Source organism: Trematomus bernacchii, unplaced genomic scaffold (genome assembly GCF_902827165.1).
Source record: "Trematomus bernacchii unplaced genomic scaffold, fTreBer1.1, whole genome shotgun sequence".
NCBI lineage: Eukaryota > Metazoa > Chordata > Actinopteri > Perciformes > Nototheniidae > Trematomus > Trematomus bernacchii.
This window is the reverse complement of record NW_022987839.1, coordinates 4991828-5010873: the sequence shown is the minus strand read 5'-3', so window position 1 is coordinate 5010873 and position 19046 is coordinate 4991828. Positions and strand designations below refer to the sequence as shown.

Here is a 19046-nt window from a genome sequence, read left to right as displayed (position 1 = left end):
GGTCAGATCAAAATGCCTCCGAATGCAATTTGAATAGACCTACAGCCAATCAGAGCAACGAAACGTTGGGTGTGCATCATGCATTAGTGATTGAGATCAATCGAAACCGCCATTCAGTATCCCTATTGGATCTTCAACGTGTACTATCATACGTCCGTTCACAGTGATCCCTTTTTATTTACTATAAGACAAATGTGCCGTTTTATTTCATACAGTTCCATTTTGATTGAGAAAGGGAAATAATCTAAACCTCACGTGTGGCATTTCACTGTTTCACGGGGTGCGATATAGCGTGTATGTAATTCAATTGCAAATACTGACTTGAGCACCACCACTGTATGGGTTAGCCCTACCATAGATTACCCAACAAAAATACCCTGGCGCCGCCACTGCTAACAGTAACTAACTTATCATTTTCATTAAGTGCATATTTATTCCAAACTCACAATAACTATAGGCCTGTATTGGAAATATTCAGTGTGCGCCTGCGGGAGCCTTCAGAAATAATGTCATACTTGTATTATTACCGAGTCAGACCACGTTGTCCCCAAAATGGCGCCGCCCCGGGGGAGCTATGCTAATACACACACACATTATTTCACACCTTTAAACACGTAAACAGTACTACAGACACTTTAAACTGTTAGTGGACCGTCACATTACATAGGCGAACCTTATGGGGCATTCATTATGATTTGTGCACAGTTTACTAACCTGTATTAAGCCGGCGAAACAGGACCAATGAGGACACGGAATATTGGGCACAGAGTCCGGCGCACTGGCTTGGGTCAGACGCAGGGAGACGACGCAAATGAGGGACCCAAGGATTGCATTTAACCGAAGTGAGATGCATCCACAGAGCGGGAGATGGGAGGTGGGGCTTAAGAGAAAACTCTACTGCGCATGCTCTGTGGGCCCACATCCGGTTACTTCTGCTCTCAACCATGATCTCAGGCAGTCTCCAGTTCTGGTAAAACATCCTGCAGTCGGAGTCTCTATCAGCTTTCATTAATTAATATCTATCTATCATATATTAGAATATAACCCGTTTCTCTCAGGAGAAGAAGAGACGAGAGGAGCTTTAGAACAATTCCACCTCTTCACCCGGGTCCTTGTCTGCTGTTAGCTGCTTCATGCTAGGTGGCTAATGCTAGTCGGTGTACATCAACAAACCGTAGAACAACGAGGAGCAGAAACACCGGGTAATACTGAGTACTTTTACTATAATACTGTGTACTTTTACTACTGATAATACTGAGTACTTTTAGTACTGATAATACTGATTACTTTTACTATAATACCGAGTACTTTTGCTACTGATAATAATACTGACTACTTTACTCAGATCTTGTACTTGAGTAAAAGTAGCATTACAATATAGTCAAAGTACCAATAGTAATAATAAACAAAATTATCATGAACATATAGTTAACGTAGCAAAAGTAAAAGTAGTGATTGTGCAGATTGGTCCATTTCAGAATAATATATATGATATGTTTTATAATGATTGATCATTAAAGTGTTCTCAAAGCTGGTAAAGGTGCAGCTAGTTTGAATCACTTTGTATACTGCAGGCCCTGCAGTATACAAAGGCTGACATTCATTGAAATTCATAGCAGGGTAGCTTATGACTTTACTCCAGGTGGAACTAAAGTCTGATTTAAGAGTTGATTATATTTCACATCATTAATCCAAATCTGTAAAGTAACTAAAGGTATTGCATACATGTAGTGGAGTAAAAGTAGCATACAATGTACTCAAGTAAAGTACAAGTACCTCTATAGTTGTACTTAAGTACAGTACTTGAGTAAATGTACTTCCCACCTCTGCTGTTAAGCTACTTCTTAGCTGTAGATTGGTTTTGTGTTGACCGGAGTGTTAATACTTATTTCAGAGACACAGCAGGAGAAGGAGCACTGAGAGCAACATGGAGGAGAACAAAGAGACCCCCAGAACTCAGGTCAGTGTTCACTTCATCACAATATATTTCTAACACTGTTATCCCTTACACTGGGGTACATTTATTTTATATAAGGATTTTAAACCTGTACTTTTATTTAATGAGAAAAACAAACTTGAGCATTGTCGGGTTTATTCTCTTAAATTTAGATATGGGTTCAGGTGTATATCAGTAGTGTCTCTACTTTAAAGAGTTCTCTCCTGCTGATGTTCAGGGGCCTCATTTATAAAGCCTTGCGTAGGATTCACATGGGAAGGTTGCTTACGTAGTACAAAGCAAATAAATACGCACAGACATTTTCGGATTTATAAAACACTGCGTACCGGTTTCCCTTTAAAAAATCACAATCAACTCGAAATGCGGCGCAGCTTTTGCGGGCTTCACGTAATGCCCATATTTGCCTATAAATAGTCAAAGAAACGCCCCGTATTAATATTCATTCTGACTGACTGCAGGAAGAAGATCGCAGGAAAAGACGACAGAACAGCTAAAAGACATTTCACACCGTGTCAGATTTTGGTTATTTTAGGGAGGTCGAGATAAACCATATTGTTTGGTGGATGCAGTTTGAACCAGAGTAGCAGCATGGAGGTCGGATCGTCACCAAAATAAATAAATAAGTGGTCCGAAAAAGGTTAATGACAAAAAAAATACACAGAGTCTAACCTTCCTCAGGCAGTGTGTCAGTGTGTTTGTGCCGGGGACAGGAGACACCCCCTTGATGAGAAACTGTAAGAAATGATCAGGGAATACCTCCGGAGTGGAGTCCTGACGACTGGATCTGAATTATTTTTTTGTATTTGGTGGTTTGTGTTCCAGCTGTCGATCAGCTGTGCGCAGCGTCTCCACTGCAGCCTGTGCATCTCAACCCCCCCCCCCCCCCTGCAGCAACTATATATCCATAATCCTCCAGTTAAAGGAAATACAACTAATGTGTTGTGTTATATTAGCTGTACAATTTACCACTTGGTGTTCTTAGTTTCCATACCTCCTGTGTTTTACGAGCACCAAGTATTGGTGAACGGCATAAAACATGATTAAACATGATAGTATATAAAACCATGCTCGTATCCAGGGTTGGGAGGGTTACTTTGTAAATGTAATAAGTTACTGATTACTGAATACATGGCTCTGAAAGCAATCCGAATACAGTTACAGTTATGTGTCTTAAAAAAGTAACGTAATCAGATTACTTTTAGAATACTTTTGGATTACTTTCTTTTTCCATCACAGATGGGTATGTTTTGGTGAACAGGAGATTCAAAAAGCAAAAGGAAACTGAACGTGTTTTTGCTGTTTTAATGGCTTATCAAAAGCACAACTGAAACATAACATCTGAAACGATGTAACAACATAATAAACTTTTTGGGGGTGCAGCTTGGGATGTGAGGAGTGAGGGACACGGCTTAGAAAGGGCGTGTCGCCTTCTGTCCTGCCAGTGTTGGCAGGACATTAATTAAAATGTCGAACTCGGACTTCATTTTAAAGGAGAGGTGTCATGCTTTTCCGGTTATTACCCGTCCCCTTGTGTGTTATGAAGGTTTAATGCGGAAACGGTGTGCAGAGTCAAAACCCTCAAAGTACACCCTATAGCGAGTACAACTCTAACACAGAAAATACCTCCCCAAAACGCCTCGTAGGAGATACGTCATTGTCCATTTGATTCTTCCGGGACGGCATGATGTCAAGCCGTACCCGGAACGAAATGGACCAATCTGTGGAGCCGTTACGTCCGCGGAGCCGTTGCGTTAAGCCCCCGCTGATTGGTCCAAATTGACCAATCCACAGACTTCCTCACACACACATCTGTGTGCAGGGAGCAGGCAGCTCTGCTGATTTCTCCTCCCTGGCTGCAGGCTGATAACAGACAGTTGGGATCGCGGCAAAATTCTCTCTGCAGACCCATTCTCACAGCGTTTATCAACCTTTTTCTTACTCAATATCAAGCCACACTTATTGTTTTTACTTCGGATGTGAGTTTGTGTGTGCTCAGGATGAGTTTGGCTGTGTTTCGCTATGTATCGCTAACAAGGAAACCACACCTCCATGGAGCTCAGCGCGATTCACAACGTCCCGACCACAGGGAGGGTGGGGGCTGGTGGGGGCTGGAGCTTTGGGAGCTACAACGAGCCGTTAAAGGCAGAGAGTGAAATTCAGTGAATACAAGTAGTTTACAGAGATGCTGTATGAGAAACCAATGTGAGTTTGGAAAAATGCACAGTATAAATCTATTTTAGTATACCTCAACAATGGAATTATGATCAGTGGAAATGGCCATGACACTTCTCCTTTAAAGACATTTCGGCCAGGGGTGTTGAGCTATATTTGTTTAAGCACCGGATTGGCAAAACAGGAGACAGTGTGCACCAGTCTGCCTTGATCTATGAATTCATGTCCGTGACACTCACAGTATCTGCTGCCCACAGCTGTTTTATAGAAGGAAAACCTCCTTCACTTCATGAAATCTCTGCAGCACCAGGAGGCAGCGGGAGGGTTAGCTCAGCCTCTGAGAAGAGGAGCGCGCAGTGCCTGGCTTTCACGCACCACCTTCACTGTGTTTAGCTTCAGAATCATTAGAAAGGATAAAGAGCGACCGCAGGCTGATGTGTTTTAACCACACACACCTCTACACACACACACACACGATTTAAACGCAGACTTTTGTTCCTCCATGTTTCGTTGTTATTGTTTCACTGAGCGGACCCGCACATTGTTTTCAAACGCTCCCTTTTTTGGTCCATCTGCGGCGGTAATAGGTTTTGTGCGCTGTGATGATTTGGCTGTACCTTTAGTGATGAATATTAAATGTTGTGAGGAAATCTTTCCACCAATGATTCCAGTAATTAATCCAAAATGTATTCACTTCAGGTTTACGAAAGTAACTGTAATCAGATTACTCGTTTTTCAAATGTAACGCGGACCGAATACAGTTACTTGATTTTTGTTTTACAACCCAACCCTGCTCGTATCTACAACCTATAGAAATGCAAAACTGCGTCAGTTTAAAGTAATTCTGTCCCTCTGTTTACCGCATCATTTATGAGAATACATTTCTTAACAAGAGAACATAATCGAGGGGTGATCAATAACATTTCCGTATTTATTTATTTCTCCAAGTTATGTTTTTGTGTGCACTGAGGAGTCTCAAACAGGCGTTTGTTTAATCATTTTAAGATTGGCTTTAATCAATTTGTGAAAATTAATTCTTCATGTATGATAAATAAGAGGTAACGTTTTATTTATGGTAGAGATAATGGTAAGGAGGCCCAGCGGTTCATATCTTCTTTACACTTATTGAGAAGAGTGGTAAAGTATTTAGTGAAAGTACTAAGAAGAGAGCGAGTGGCCTCAATTCCTAAATATTTGAAGCCATCTTGAGCTCTTTTTAAAGGGCAAAAAGCTATGGGGGAGTAAATCGGCTGCAGAGTTTAAAGCTCTTTTGTAAATGTAATTTATAACCTGAGACTTTCCCAAATTGATCGAGGATATCCAGGATATAGGGAAGCAATGAGGCAGGCTCGGATACATATAAAAGCAGGTCACCCGCGTAAAGGGACACCTTAAACTTTTGTCCTGCCCGATCAATGCCTTTGAAATCCTTACAGAAACGAAGTGTTGTTGCCAACGGCTCAATTGCTAGCGCAAAATGGAGTGGGGGAAGCGGGCATCCCTGTCTTGTTCCTCTTCCAAGGGGGAAGTAAGTGTTATTAGAGATTATAGCAGCCAGGGGAGAGGAGTAGAGAAGTCTAATCCACGCAATTAATTATTTTTTAAAGCCACATTTTTGGAGGGCAAGGAATAGGTATCTCCATTCAACTCGGTCAAAGGCCTTTTCCGCATCGAGTGATATTACTACCTCTGGGTCTGGAGACCGGGCAGAGTGGACCATATTAAATAGTTTTCTCAAATTTGAATACGAATGTCGGTTCTGGATTAATCCTGTCTGATCAGGAGATATAATATCTGGAATCATTTTCCAGACGTCTGGCCAGGACCTTAGACAGCACTTTAAAGTCTACATTCAGTAGGGGAATTGGGAGATAGAGGCTTGTCGTAAAGTCATAGGAAGGGAGCCTGAAGAGAGTGCTTCTTTAAACATTGTCTGAATAATTGGTGCTAGTTGAGGGGAAAACTTCGGAAGTTGAAACATCTGCGCTCAATTTAATGTTTTGTTCCTCTGACACAGAGAGTAACATTTTGAAAGAAGACCTCAGGGTCCTCATTACATTCTGAGGCATAAAGGTTAGAATAGAAATGCAGAAAAGCTTCATTTATGTCCTCATGATCTATCAGGGTCTCTCCTGTATGTGACTGAATTTCAGTAATTGACCGAGCGGCAGCTGTCTGAGGAGCTTGCAGGGCCAGGAGCTTGTTTGCTTTGTCTCCAAATTCATAGACATTATGCCTGGATTTCAAAATAAGACGCGTTGCCTCATCAGTAGTTAGAAGGTTGTATTCAGTTTGCAGACGCTCCTTATAAAGATCTGGGGTTGGAACATATTTCGAGTCAATAATCTTGATTTGATGAGGTAAACTTTAAGGGACTCCCACAGTGTGGCATTAGAGATTTCAGGGGACGTGTTTGTTCCTAGAAAAAAATTGATTTTGTCCGAAATTAATTCAACGAAGCGATCATCTGATAGTAGAAGAGGATTGAGTCTCCAAACTCTGTTCGGAGGGGGTCAATTTGGAAGATCCAGTTCGAGTACCATGGAACTATGATCAGATATAACTATGCTATTATATGAGCAAGACCTCCCATAATAACAAATCCATTGTCAAGTCTAGGTATTTTAAAGAATAGTTTCTTAAAAAAACTACTATCATCGCAATTTGGGGCATACACATTTACTAAAATCACTGGGTTAGCAAAGAGCTGCCCAACCACAATAATATACCTTCCATTAGGGTCACTAATAATATCCTTTGAGTGGAAATAAATGTTCTTGTTAATTAATATGGCTGTTCCTCTAGCTTTTGCATTGAACTTGGAATGAAACACTTGATCAACCCAGTTTCGTTTGAGACCATTAACATTGATATTACACAGATGAGTTTCTTGTAAGCAAGCTATGTCAACCTTTAGTTGTTGCAAGTGGGACATAACCCTCTGCCTTTTATTTGGGTTATTAACTTTTACATTCCAAGATACAAACTTGGTAGGGTTGTTGATCATCCTAGTGGATTTACCTGCCATATATCTAGCACTTCGGGATTTGAATTCAAATATGAAGTGCTTTATAAATGGAACCCATTATTATTATTATTATTATTATTATTATTATTATTATTATTATTATTATTATTATTATTATTATTATATAAACCTAGGATAAGAAACAAAAGTCCTGGCTGAGAAAAAGGAGAGGAGCAGGAGCATAAAAAAAAGCATAATAGAAAAAACGGGGAAAAAACTAACTCGGACTCTAAACCTGTAAACTCTTACCCTTGTGTAATAACTCACTTTGTGCTTGTTTGGCTGTGCACTACACTACAAGCTCTGACACCACAAGAAAGTGGAAAAAAAGGATTTAGCAATGAAAAGTAGTAATATGAACTTGCTAAACCATTGCTTCCCGGGTAACAAAGTGACAATGTGGGGAAACCATCCTAAACTATTGGCCACAAACAATCAGCACGTCCTTAGCAACAGAGAAAGATAATTAATTAATAATTAAAATAAATAGGCGGACAAAAAGTAGGAACAGCCCAATAGCCTAGAAAATCAAAAGTCACCTGATAAGGCGAGCAACGCAACGTATCAGGGATCACTAGGACATGCTTATATATCAACTCTCATAACTCCGTAACAGCCGACCGGACAGCTGTATTTTGAACCTAACTCTGCCGGTAAGGGAGACTCGACAGCTTTTTATCAGAAGAGGAAACATAAAAGCCCGAGCAAGATGAGTGTGTGCAAGAATATGTGCTCAACCAGAGTCAAAAACGAACTTAGCAGGTACCATATCTGGTTGCTGTGATGATAGAATGAATATTAGTAACCAATTAACAGTTGAGCAGCAATAGCAATATGTAACTGTTACCTCCTGACGAGTAGTTCGTAACATTGTCTCTTATATGTCTTATTTTTGGAGCACACTGCTCGTAAGCTACGAGAGATGATACTCAGTGTCCACTTGCCGGTCGGCTTAATTAGCCTGCAGCTTAGTTCACTTACCGGCTAGTCCAACACATCTAGTTTGCAGCAGGTTGACGGCACTCCAAAAAAGCAGCAGCTTCAGCCGGAGAATTGAATTTGTGCCTCGTTCCGTCCACAATAACCCGGAGTTTAACGGGGAAGAGGAGGCTGAAAGCGAGCCCGGCGTTTCTCAACGAGGTCTTGATGAGAGTAAATGCGGCTCTCTTCCTGGCTACTTCTGCACTGTAATCCGCATATATGTGAATCTCTGCGCCTCTGTACATCAGGGGACCCTTCTCCCGTGCAAGCTGCATTACTCTTTGTTTCATCTGGAAGTGGTGAATGCTGGCTATGAAGGGACGCGGTGCGCCGTCTTGTCTCCTCTGGACGGCCAGCCGGTGCGCTCTATCCACGGTCAAGGGGTGAGGAAACGCGTTGGGCCGAATATTTCAGCCAGAAAGGATTAAATGAAAGTAGTTGGACGGGCACCCTCAGCTTGCTCAGGTATACCTGTTATACGAATATTACACCTCCTGGATCTGTTTTCAAGGTCGTCAACTTTCAGCTTCAGTTGTTTGTTCTCCTGCAGTATATCAGCCAGTGTAAACTCCACTGTAGTTATTCTTTCTTGAAAGTCGTTCATTTTCAATGGCCTGGATTGTCTCATCATGCCTGATTATAGCTGCGTGGTTGGATGTTATTTGTGCTGTCAAGCTTCCGGTAATACGCTCTTCCATGCCGGTGAGTAGCTTCTGTATGTCAGAGAGAGACCGCGTCGGGTTGCCGACCTCGCCATGTGCGGAGTTGTTGCTAGCTTGCGATGCTATCCCACAGTCCTCCTCGTCTCCGCCGTCGCTCTCATTGTTGTCGCTTTTCTTGGTCTTCTTCCCCATGACAAACCGCGTACAGTCGACACCAAGTCAAAGTCACTCTTCCAGATGCCGGTAGCCTCTCCTCCCGTCATCACAATACGAAAACCCCAAGGACATTCCACAGTAACAATGGCTCAGGCACTTAATACTGTTTTTGTTTGCCAGCTCCTGTAATATTTTTAAAAGAAGAGACACTACACACTGATATAAACCCGAACACCAGCAGGAGAGGACTCTTTAAAGTAGAGACACTACATACTGACACACACCCGCAGGCCTTGCAAGTTTAGATGGGAAATAAGACGGGGCAAAGACAAGTAAATGTTAAATGGTGACAGAGCTCTTCCGACTAGCAGCTTACTCCGCCATTCGCCAAACCGGAAGCCGGCTTTTCAAATTCAGAAAAAGTCAGATTTCTGAGAAAAAGTAAGAATTCTGAAAAGAAATGTATTATGAAAAAGAAATACAATATCAGAATAATATATATGATATGTTTCATAATGATTGATCATTAAAGTGTTATCAAAGCTGGTAAAGGTGCAGCTAGTTTGAATGACTTTGTATACTGCAGAGTAGCTTGTGAATTTACTCCAGGTGGAACTAAAGTCTGATTTAAGACTTGATTATATTTCACATCATTAATCCAAAGTAACTAAAGGTATTAAATACAGTAGTGGAGTAAAAGTACACCATTTACCTCTGAACTGTAGTGGAGTAGAAGTAGCATAAAATGGAAATACTATGCATACAATTCTGAGAAAAACGTCAATATTCAGATTTTTGTTTTAAAAGTCCAAATTATGAAAATTTAAATTCAGAAAAAATCAGATTCTTAACCTGTTAAGCCCTGAGCCTGTTTTTCAGGTCTCAGGCTCGAAAATGACATTCCCAGAACAAATGACCATATCTTCCCTTCTAAAAGGGTTAAATTAATAATCTTTTTTCTCAAAGTAATGATAAACCTGTGAGTTGGATGTAGAAAAGTCAGAATCAATATAGATGTATTTTATTTTAAAGAAAATTCAGATTTTACATAGTAAAAAACTGTAAATGATAGTGTCCGTCCAAAAATTATTTTTTACTAATAGTGAAAACCACCCTTGGATGATGGGTTAGTAGACTAAAAGCTTTAGGAATCCAAAGTACAACATATAATAAGTACCCTGTATCAAGATTGATGCAAAACAAGTGACATTTGACCTTTTTAGAGAGATTTAGCAAAAAGAAACCACTTCTGGGGTCATTTGGGTGGATTTTCCATATCTCTGACCCCCCTTGCTCGATTTTGATGGTTGACACCTCTTTCTGACCGTGAGAGCCAATAGAATCGAAGAGGGAGTCCCCCACACACAAACGTTGTGAAGAGAAAAGTGGGGGCTTCGCGCATGTAATTTTCAGAGTGAACCTATCTCTAGCTTTGACATCTGGAAACGGAAAAGCAGTTTTAATGCTTATGGATTATCAGAAATCATTTCAAAGGGACACAGACACATTAGATTAACCTATGGCTTAACTTCAGCAGCGTTATTATCGTTTTAATGCCATTGAAGACCACTTTGGAGAGACTACAGAGCCAAGGTAAAAATGTTAGCATTTTTAGCTACCTAGCGTCACCTGTTTTGATGTCCGTTTTTGCTTATAACGTCGCAAATACGTATAATTCAGTGGTAATGTCAATCGATTCTGTGTCACATCACGATGTGAAACGATGTGTTGGATGTGGTGAAAAGATAAATAATAAGCTTTTGTGAGTGATTTTCGGTGCAGTAAGGTGTTAGCATTTTTCGCTCGTTGCTAATTCAGAGGCTCAGTGTTAGCATTGTGGGTTTTCTTTTGAAAGAAAAATAATTAAAATGATCAGTTAGATGAGTTTCTTCCCGTTACATGGATATAAAACATTCATAGTTTTATTAAATGAACATGCCCTCAGACACTGTTTCCTGCAAGATGTTGCGGCAGTGCCCCGGTACCGGGGTCTCTCGGGCTTAACAGGTTAAGAGTTTGGAAAAATTGCAAATTGGAAATAATGTGTAATTCTGAAACATGTTAACCTGTTTCACACCTTCCCCCCGGTACCGGGCGGATAAACGCGTCATTTGCAGGAAACAACGTCTAAGGAATCTTAATATTGAATAAAACTATGAATGTGTTATATCCATGTAACGGGAAGAAACTCAGCTAACTGATCTTTTTAATTTTTTTTTCAAAAAAAACCCACAATGCTAGCACTCAGCCTCTGAATTAGCCTCGACGAAAAAACGTAACCTACAAAGGCACATAAACTCACTCAGAACTCCCTTATTACTTATCCTAGATGCACAACCAAACACTCTTTTTTGGTGTCCTGGAGACACTGAATCTAACGGTGCCCTCCTCAACACTCAGTGATAAACATTCGCGACGCTCTAAACGAAAGCGTACATCATCACATGTGGAGCTAAGAAGCTAAATGGTAAATATGGCTTACCTTGGTCAAAAGTGGTCTTCAATGGCATTAAAACGATAAAAAAACGATGCTGCAGTTAATCCATAGGTTCATCCTATGTGTCTGTGCCTTCTTTGAAATTATTTCTGATAATCCATAAGCAATACAACTGCGTTTTAGTTTATAAATTCCAGAAGGAGACATTCCTCTACTTTGGTTTCGTTTTCCACACGCGAAGCAACCACATTTTTTCTTTACAACCTGTCTGGGTGGGAGCCTCCCCCTTCGATTCTATTGGCTCTAACGGTCACAAGGGTATGTCAACCAACCAAATCGAGCAAGGGGGGCCAGAGATAGGTCAAATCCACCCAAATGACCCCAGATGGCCCAGTTTTTGGCTAAATCTCTCTAAAAAGGTCAAATTTCACTTGTTTTGCATCAATCTTGATACAGGGTACTTATTATATGTTGTACTTTGGATTCCTGAAGCTTTTAGTCTACTAACCCATCATCCAAGGGTAGTTTTCACTATCTGTAAAAAATCATTTTTGGACGGACACTATAATTTACAGTTTTTTACTATGTAAAATCTGAATTTTCTTTAAAATAAAAAACATTTATATTGATTCTGACACTTCTACATCCACCTCACAGGTTTATCATTACTTTGAGAACAAAGATTATTAATTTAACCCTTTTAGAAGGGAAGATATGGTCATTTGTTCTGGGAATGTCATTTTCGAGCCTGAGACCTGAAAAACAGGCTCAGAGTGGAACAGGTTAAAGGTAGGGTAGTTTGAGAAACCGGCTCGAGATACACTTTTTGTTATATTCCATGGAATGCTCTTAACATCCCGATAGCAATGAATATCTTAAGTGCTTTGACAAAAAATCCATAACAAAATATCATCTGTGGAAGCCGTAATACTGTAAAAAGTACGACCAATGATTTTAGCCGGCCCGGCTAAAATAACTGGATGGCCTGCCTGTCAGCCTTCCATCTGTGCACTAACTTATCTCGTGCCCTCATTGGTCATGTGCGCGTTCGTGTGTTGGAGGAGGGGCTCTATAAGGAAGTGCCAGATTTTCTCCGGTTGTGTATTTTCAAATTCTAGCGATCTCGAGCCGGTTTCTCAAACGTACCTACCCTACCTTTAATATAGAAGAGTAAAAAATGTTTTAATAACCAAATAAAAAAAAGTCAGAATTCTGACGTCTGAAGTAAAATAATTACAGTTATGGGGAAATAGTAAGTATTATGAAAATAAATGTATAATGAAAAAATATACAATATTATTAAAAAAAGTCACAATTATGATAAAAGATGTCGCAATTATGAAAAAAGTCCATATTACGAAAAATCACTTCTGAAAAATGTAACAAATTCGGAGAAAAATCTGATTTCAATTAAATTCAGAAAGAAATACAAAAATCTGAAAAGTCTTTGAAATAAAAGAAAACATCAAATTTGATTAAAGGTGGGGTAGGTAATTTTGGAGAAACCAGCTCGAGTGCGCTAGAATTAGAAAATACACAGCCGGAAAAAATCTGCCACTTCCTTACAGAGCCCCTCCTCCAACACACACGAACGCGCACATGACCAATGAGGGCACGAGATAAGTTTCTGCACAGATGGAAGGCTGACAGGCAGTTAGGCCATCCATTTATTTTAGCCGGGCCGGCTAAAATGATTGGTCGTGCTTTTTACAGTACTACGGCTTCCACAGATGAAATGTTTTGATGGATTTTTTGTCAAAGCACTTAAAGCTCCCATGTCATGCTTTTCCAGTTATTACCCGTCCCCTTGTGTGTTATGAAGGTTTTTATGCATGTAAACGGTGTGCAGAGTCAAAACCCTCAAAGTACACCCTGTAGCGAGTAAAACTCTAAAACAGAAAATACCTCCCCAAAACGCCTCGTTGGAGATACATCACTGTCCATTTGTTCCGGGTACCGCATGATGCGGTACCCGGAACAAAATGGACCAATCCGGAAGAGCTATGGTCCTGTTTCCTGAAATGTGTGGAGAAATCTGAGCTGTTTGTCCTACCGACGGAAGAACCACGACGAAGTCAGTGGTTTGAAATGTCTTTTTTAACACTGTTCCTTCAGAGGTTCGAAGAACGCTACTGTGTGCGCGGCATTTCACAGACGAATGCTTCCAAAACATTGCCCAGTTTGAGGCCGGATATGCATAGCATTTGAAACTGAAGGACGATGCTATTCCTAGTTTGTTTGGACCGTTTGGAGCAGGGGAAGATGCGGGTACACAACCTGTAAGTTTGCATTGTTATTTGTGTATTTATCAAACAAGACTGTTTAAATGTGTAAACTGTGTCGGACTGCTAAGCCATTGACACAGTGCTAACTGTGCTAACTAAGTTGCTAGCGCTTCCATATATCAACTCTAATATCAGCAGATGGCCTTGCATACATGTATCTCATAGCAGGAGAATGTCTGCATTCACACACAAAATACTCATAGACAGTATAATTCGGGTGATTTGCCGTACGGTCAATCGCAAAACGTAATTACATTATAGCTGGCGTAGCGTGTATGCTACCGAGCTAACCACGGAGCGAGACATGGGTTTGCTCTGGAATATTTTTTGTTATGCCAGCTACAATGAATGTAGCAGACTACCCGTATAATATTGCAATTGTAAACACGTTTTTGCTAGCCTAATATGAATCACTAGCTTTTGTTCATAGTGGTTTTATTACACTAAACAAGCCAAGCTTACTGGGCTAACGACGTTGCTAGCGTTTAAATATATCAACTACAATGTCAGCAGATGGCCTTACATGTTTGTCATGGCAGGAGAATGTCTGCAGTCACACACGGAATACTCATACAGTATACATTGTGACAGTACATGTACATACTGCATGTATAGCTAACGAGGCTAGCTATACATGCTAGCGCAAAACAATGTATTCATGCCAGTTACAATGAATGACCGAACTTAGCAGACTACCCGTATAAGATTGCAATTATAAACACGTTATTGCTAGCCTAATATGAACCACTAGCTTTTGTTCATAGTAGTTTTATTACACTACATTATAGTTGCCGTTCCTCCGAGCTAGCGTTCATATCGTGTTAGCTACCAAAGTAAACAAAGCTAGGTTAGCATATTAGCTGGCAAGCTTACTGTGTTCATTAGATAGATGGATTAGATAGATCCACACTCCTACCACAACTACTACTAACGAATCTAAAACAACTAAGTTTCTCTAATATTTTGTGATTTGCATTTGATTTCGTCCAGCCAGATCCTGCCGGACAATACATGACGGGACTACCACACTGATGCATCGTCCTAAAAAGCCCCGGCTGCGATAGGCAAGATGCCGACAACGGGGAGGAATTGATGATATACCGTGTATATATGTATATTTATGTTCATTTTGTATATTTCTAAAAATAAAGTTTAATGGAAATACTTAGTAGGCCTATCCTTTATTCCCTGAATTATTTGCTCCTATAACATATCATTCATATATAGCAAACCATGATTTGATTTCTCATCAAACAGTAGTAGTTTATTACAGGTACAAATAACTTACTCTTTGTTATGACCGGCTCGTAGGCCACAACGGAAAGACAGGGAGACATACACGAGTTTACAAATCCACGGCACATTTATTGTGGTAAATGCAGAGATAGGTGGTAGAGGGGAGAGGATCGCCGAGTTCGTCCTTCTGCAGCCGCTTTGGAGAGAGACAGGGGCCGCCGTGTGACTCCGGGCAGCTGGGCTTAATAGCACCTCGGCTCCAGCCAGGTGTCCGTGATCGCGCTGATTAGCCTCTTCAGCTCCACCCCATCGTAAGACCTGCAACACACCTGCACAAAGGCCCTGGGGCCGTCACACTCTTCTATAACAACAGTTGTAGGTACAGTTCGGTTAGTTAGCGTATAAAATATACGGCTGTACCGACGCCATTATAAGACTGATGTTCCGAGAGCGAGCCGAAAAAAGCAGTTAGACATGGGCGGAGCCTCTCTGGTGGTTGACTAATCAGAACAGAGTGGCTGAGCTGACCAATCGGAGCACACTAGGCTCACAGGGAGGGGGGGGGGGCAAGAGCTCCAACAAGTCGTTTAGTGGAGAGAGTGAATACTGCTGAATACACATACTTTACAGAGATGCTCTATGCGAAACCAATGTGAGTTTGGAAAATTGCACAGTATAAATCTGTTTTAGTATACCTCAACAATGTAATTATGATCAGTGGAAATGGCCATGACATGGGCCCTTTAAGATATTCATTGCTATCGGGATGTTAAGAGCATTCCATGGAATATAACAAAAAGTGTATCTCAAGCCGGTTTCTCAAACTTACCTACCCCACCTTTAAGTATGATTTGGTCATATAAAATCAAATGGGCTTGTTTCATTTTTGTAGATCTCTGCACGATGGCCTCTCACTAACTCTTTGTCTCTCGCTGTATATTTTAGGAACGGAGAAGAAGAAAGCAAACCGAACCTCACATCTGTGACCAGTGTAACAAATCCTTCTCAACATCTAATACTTTAAAGATTCATCAATGCATTAACACTGGAGAGAAACCGTACAGCTGTGACCAATGTGGCAACACTTTCAATACTCCATTTGAACTTCAGTCACATTATCGTATTCACACTGGAGAGAAACCATACAGCTGTGACCAGTGTGGGAAAACCTTTGCTCAGAAAGGCAACCTTTCATCTCATCAGCGAATTCATACTGGAGAGAAACCCTACAGCTGTAAACAGTGTGGCAAACAATTTACTGAGAAAGGTCACCTTCAAACCCACCAGCGAATCCACACTGGAGAGAAACCACACAGCTGTGAAGAGTGTGGGAAAACTTTCACTACTTCAAGTAAACTCACAGTCCATCATCGTATTCACACGGGAGAGAAACCATACTGGTGTGAAGAGTGTGGGTCAACTTTCACTACATCAAGTAAACTCAAAGTCCATCATCGTATTCACACGGGAGAGAAACCATACTGTTGTGAAGAATGTGGGAAAACGTTCACTACATCAAGTACACTCACAGTCCATCGTCGTATTCACTCAGGAGAGAAACCATACTGGTGTGAAGGGTGTGGGAAAACGTTCACTACACCAAGTGATCTAAAAAAACATTGTCGTATTCACACGGGAGAGAAACCATACAGCTGTGAACAATGTGGGAAAGCCTTTTCACGAGGTAGTCAACTTAAAGTCCACGAGCGCACTCACATTGCGCCGTTTTGAATAACTTTGAGAGCCAAGCCAGCTGTTACTTCTCCTAATGTCCTGATAGCTGTATTGTTATACACTCCTGAACAAAAATCTGAAAACCGGGTGGAGAATTGACCAGAATTCCCATTTCGTACTGGTGGATCATAACCAGCTTGTAAGTAGAGCTTCAAAATGCAAAAACAAGAAACAGTAGCAAGAGACCAAAAGAGAAAGTAGGCAATTTATTGAAACCTGAATTTACACTCAAACAGGCTGATTACCAGCGCATAAAAAATGTAAGACAATAGCCAAAAAAACTGAAATTAAAGTGTAAAAAATGAACCCAGTAATGAGTTACCCCACCAGTGTTGTTGATAACTTCAAACATTTATTTAGGCAAGCTTGATGCAAGTGTTTCCATGCGGCTTTTGGGAACGTTGCTCCATATGGTGATTCACGAAGGGCATCCACGCTCTGGAACTCATGTCCGTTTTTGTAAACTTCCCTTGCCTTCCATCCCCAAACGTTCTCAATCGGATTTAGATCAGGATAGTACAGAAGAGTGACGTTATTCTCCTGGAAGAAGTCCTTAATCAGGGGGTTGTTTTTCGGTTGAAAGACCCAGTCACCACCATTGAAGGAAGAAGGACCCCATATCATAATGGATTCTCCTAAAGTTGGAAGCCATCAGGACAATCCAAGTTACAAAACCTTCCACGGTTCAATGTCCCATTTTGTATGCTCCATTGCAAAGTCCAGACGGCAAGTTTTTGACGCGTAAGGAGACGTAGCATTCGAATACTTTTGTTGTTCTTCAAGCCCTTCTCTCCCAGATGTCGTCTTATCAGAATCAGAAACAGGTTTATTACAATGTAGGTTGACGTGAACAAGGAATTTTGACTTGGTGTCGTGGTGCAAAAATTAAAAACACAGATAGAAAACTATTTTGGTTATTGGGCTGCAGTCAGCATCTGTAATGGCCTTAATTTGGGTCAAGTTTTGGCCTGTGTCTTTACGGAAAGCCCATAGGATCATTCGGCGCAGCTGAAATGTTTTTGGGGTCTACCACTTGACTTTTATTATCCACAATCGTGCCACGTTCAAAGACAGAAAGCCTTTTGCCATCAGGAGGTCATGACAGTTTGAATGCCTGACATGAAAGCCACATTTTTGCGCAGATTTTGACTTTTTAAGGCTATGGTCTTAAACTTTTGATCAGAAGTTTTCAATATATTGTCTACTGCTATATCTATTGCATTTTGCAGCAGTTTTTCCTATCATTGTAATTAAGTAGCCTAGTTTTTGTTCTTCCTATGAATGTGGCAGATGTCACTTAAAGGGGACCTATCATGCAAAATGCACTTTTGTACGTCTTTTATACATGAATATGTGTCCCCGGTGTTCCAGGGAACTCACCAAGTGTCAGAAAACACAACCCTCTCTATTTTCCTCCATACCCAAATCTCTAAAAAAGGGGCTGCAACGGATCTGATGAAAACTGATCCAGATTTGAACACTGTCCTGACGTCAGGACGGTGGCGCTACGGCTATTGGGCCAACTCCACCAATCAGGAGGAGACAGCCACGGCCATTGCCGTTCGAAAGCGCTGGAGACGCTGTAGTACATATGCCAGGCCTGTAAGTGGCGCTGTAGTCTGCCACAAAAGCAGTGAAGAAGACTTGGTTACCATGGTTACCCTTCTGTTTATTCTCCGCTGTGGCTTTCTTTCTCCCTCCCCGAGGCAAGCGTTTGCTCCCGCTGCAATGCAATCCCTCCCCGTCGAGGCAAGCACTGTAATTCTCTCCGGTTAGTCCACCAGCAGATGGCAAACACCCACCTCTCCGCCTCTTCCAAGGAACGAGGGGACCGTGCGGCAGAGTTTCAGTTTCAGTTTGTTTCGCCGGTCAAGATGTCCGTTAAAGTTAAAATCTTCCGGACAAAATTAGAAAAGTGCCCGTCAAAGGTCTTCTTTGTTATTTATTGAGCTTGAAAACAAATGAATAACGACTCTATATAATAAAACACGGAGATCTCTTTTTCTCCCCCTCTTCTGACAGCCCGTCAGCTGATCAGAGCACGTCTCCCCACTCCTGCAGGGGGGCGTGGTCAGCAAAATCAGTCAGCGAAATGAGGCATGGCTAAAATGCATGATCTGTTTGGTATTTTGAAAACAGAAACGTATAAATATACCTTATATAGGTATGGCCCTACAATATATCATTTAAATATAGCATGATAGGTTTCCTTTAATTCTTCTACGAGTAACTATGTTTTTGTCCTTTGTGGGAATTATTTTAAATTCTCTATTTAGTTTTTCTCATTTATTTTGTTTTCTCATGACTGTGTGATTTTTGCCGTCTGCTTTAATATCTGAAGCTGTGCACATGTATCTTGTTTTGAATTTTTTCATTAAATGTTTCAACATAGATATGC

General features: G+C 41.0%; 1 protein-coding gene across 1 annotated transcript; it reads left to right on the top strand.

Moving 5' to 3' along the window:
* Positions 1-734: 734 nt before the first annotated feature.
* Positions 735-18014, top strand: LOC117500244 (gastrula zinc finger protein XlCGF49.1-like). The gene is made up of 4 exons (XM_034153045.1): positions 735-970; positions 1059-1202; positions 1895-1960; positions 15860-18014. Exons 3-4 carry the CDS (start codon positions 1928-1930, stop codon positions 16643-16645), a joined length of 819 nt encoding a protein of 272 aa, XP_034008936.1. The 5' UTR covers positions 735-970; positions 1059-1202; positions 1895-1927; the 3' UTR covers positions 16646-18014.
* Positions 18015-19046: the final 1032 nt, after the last annotated feature.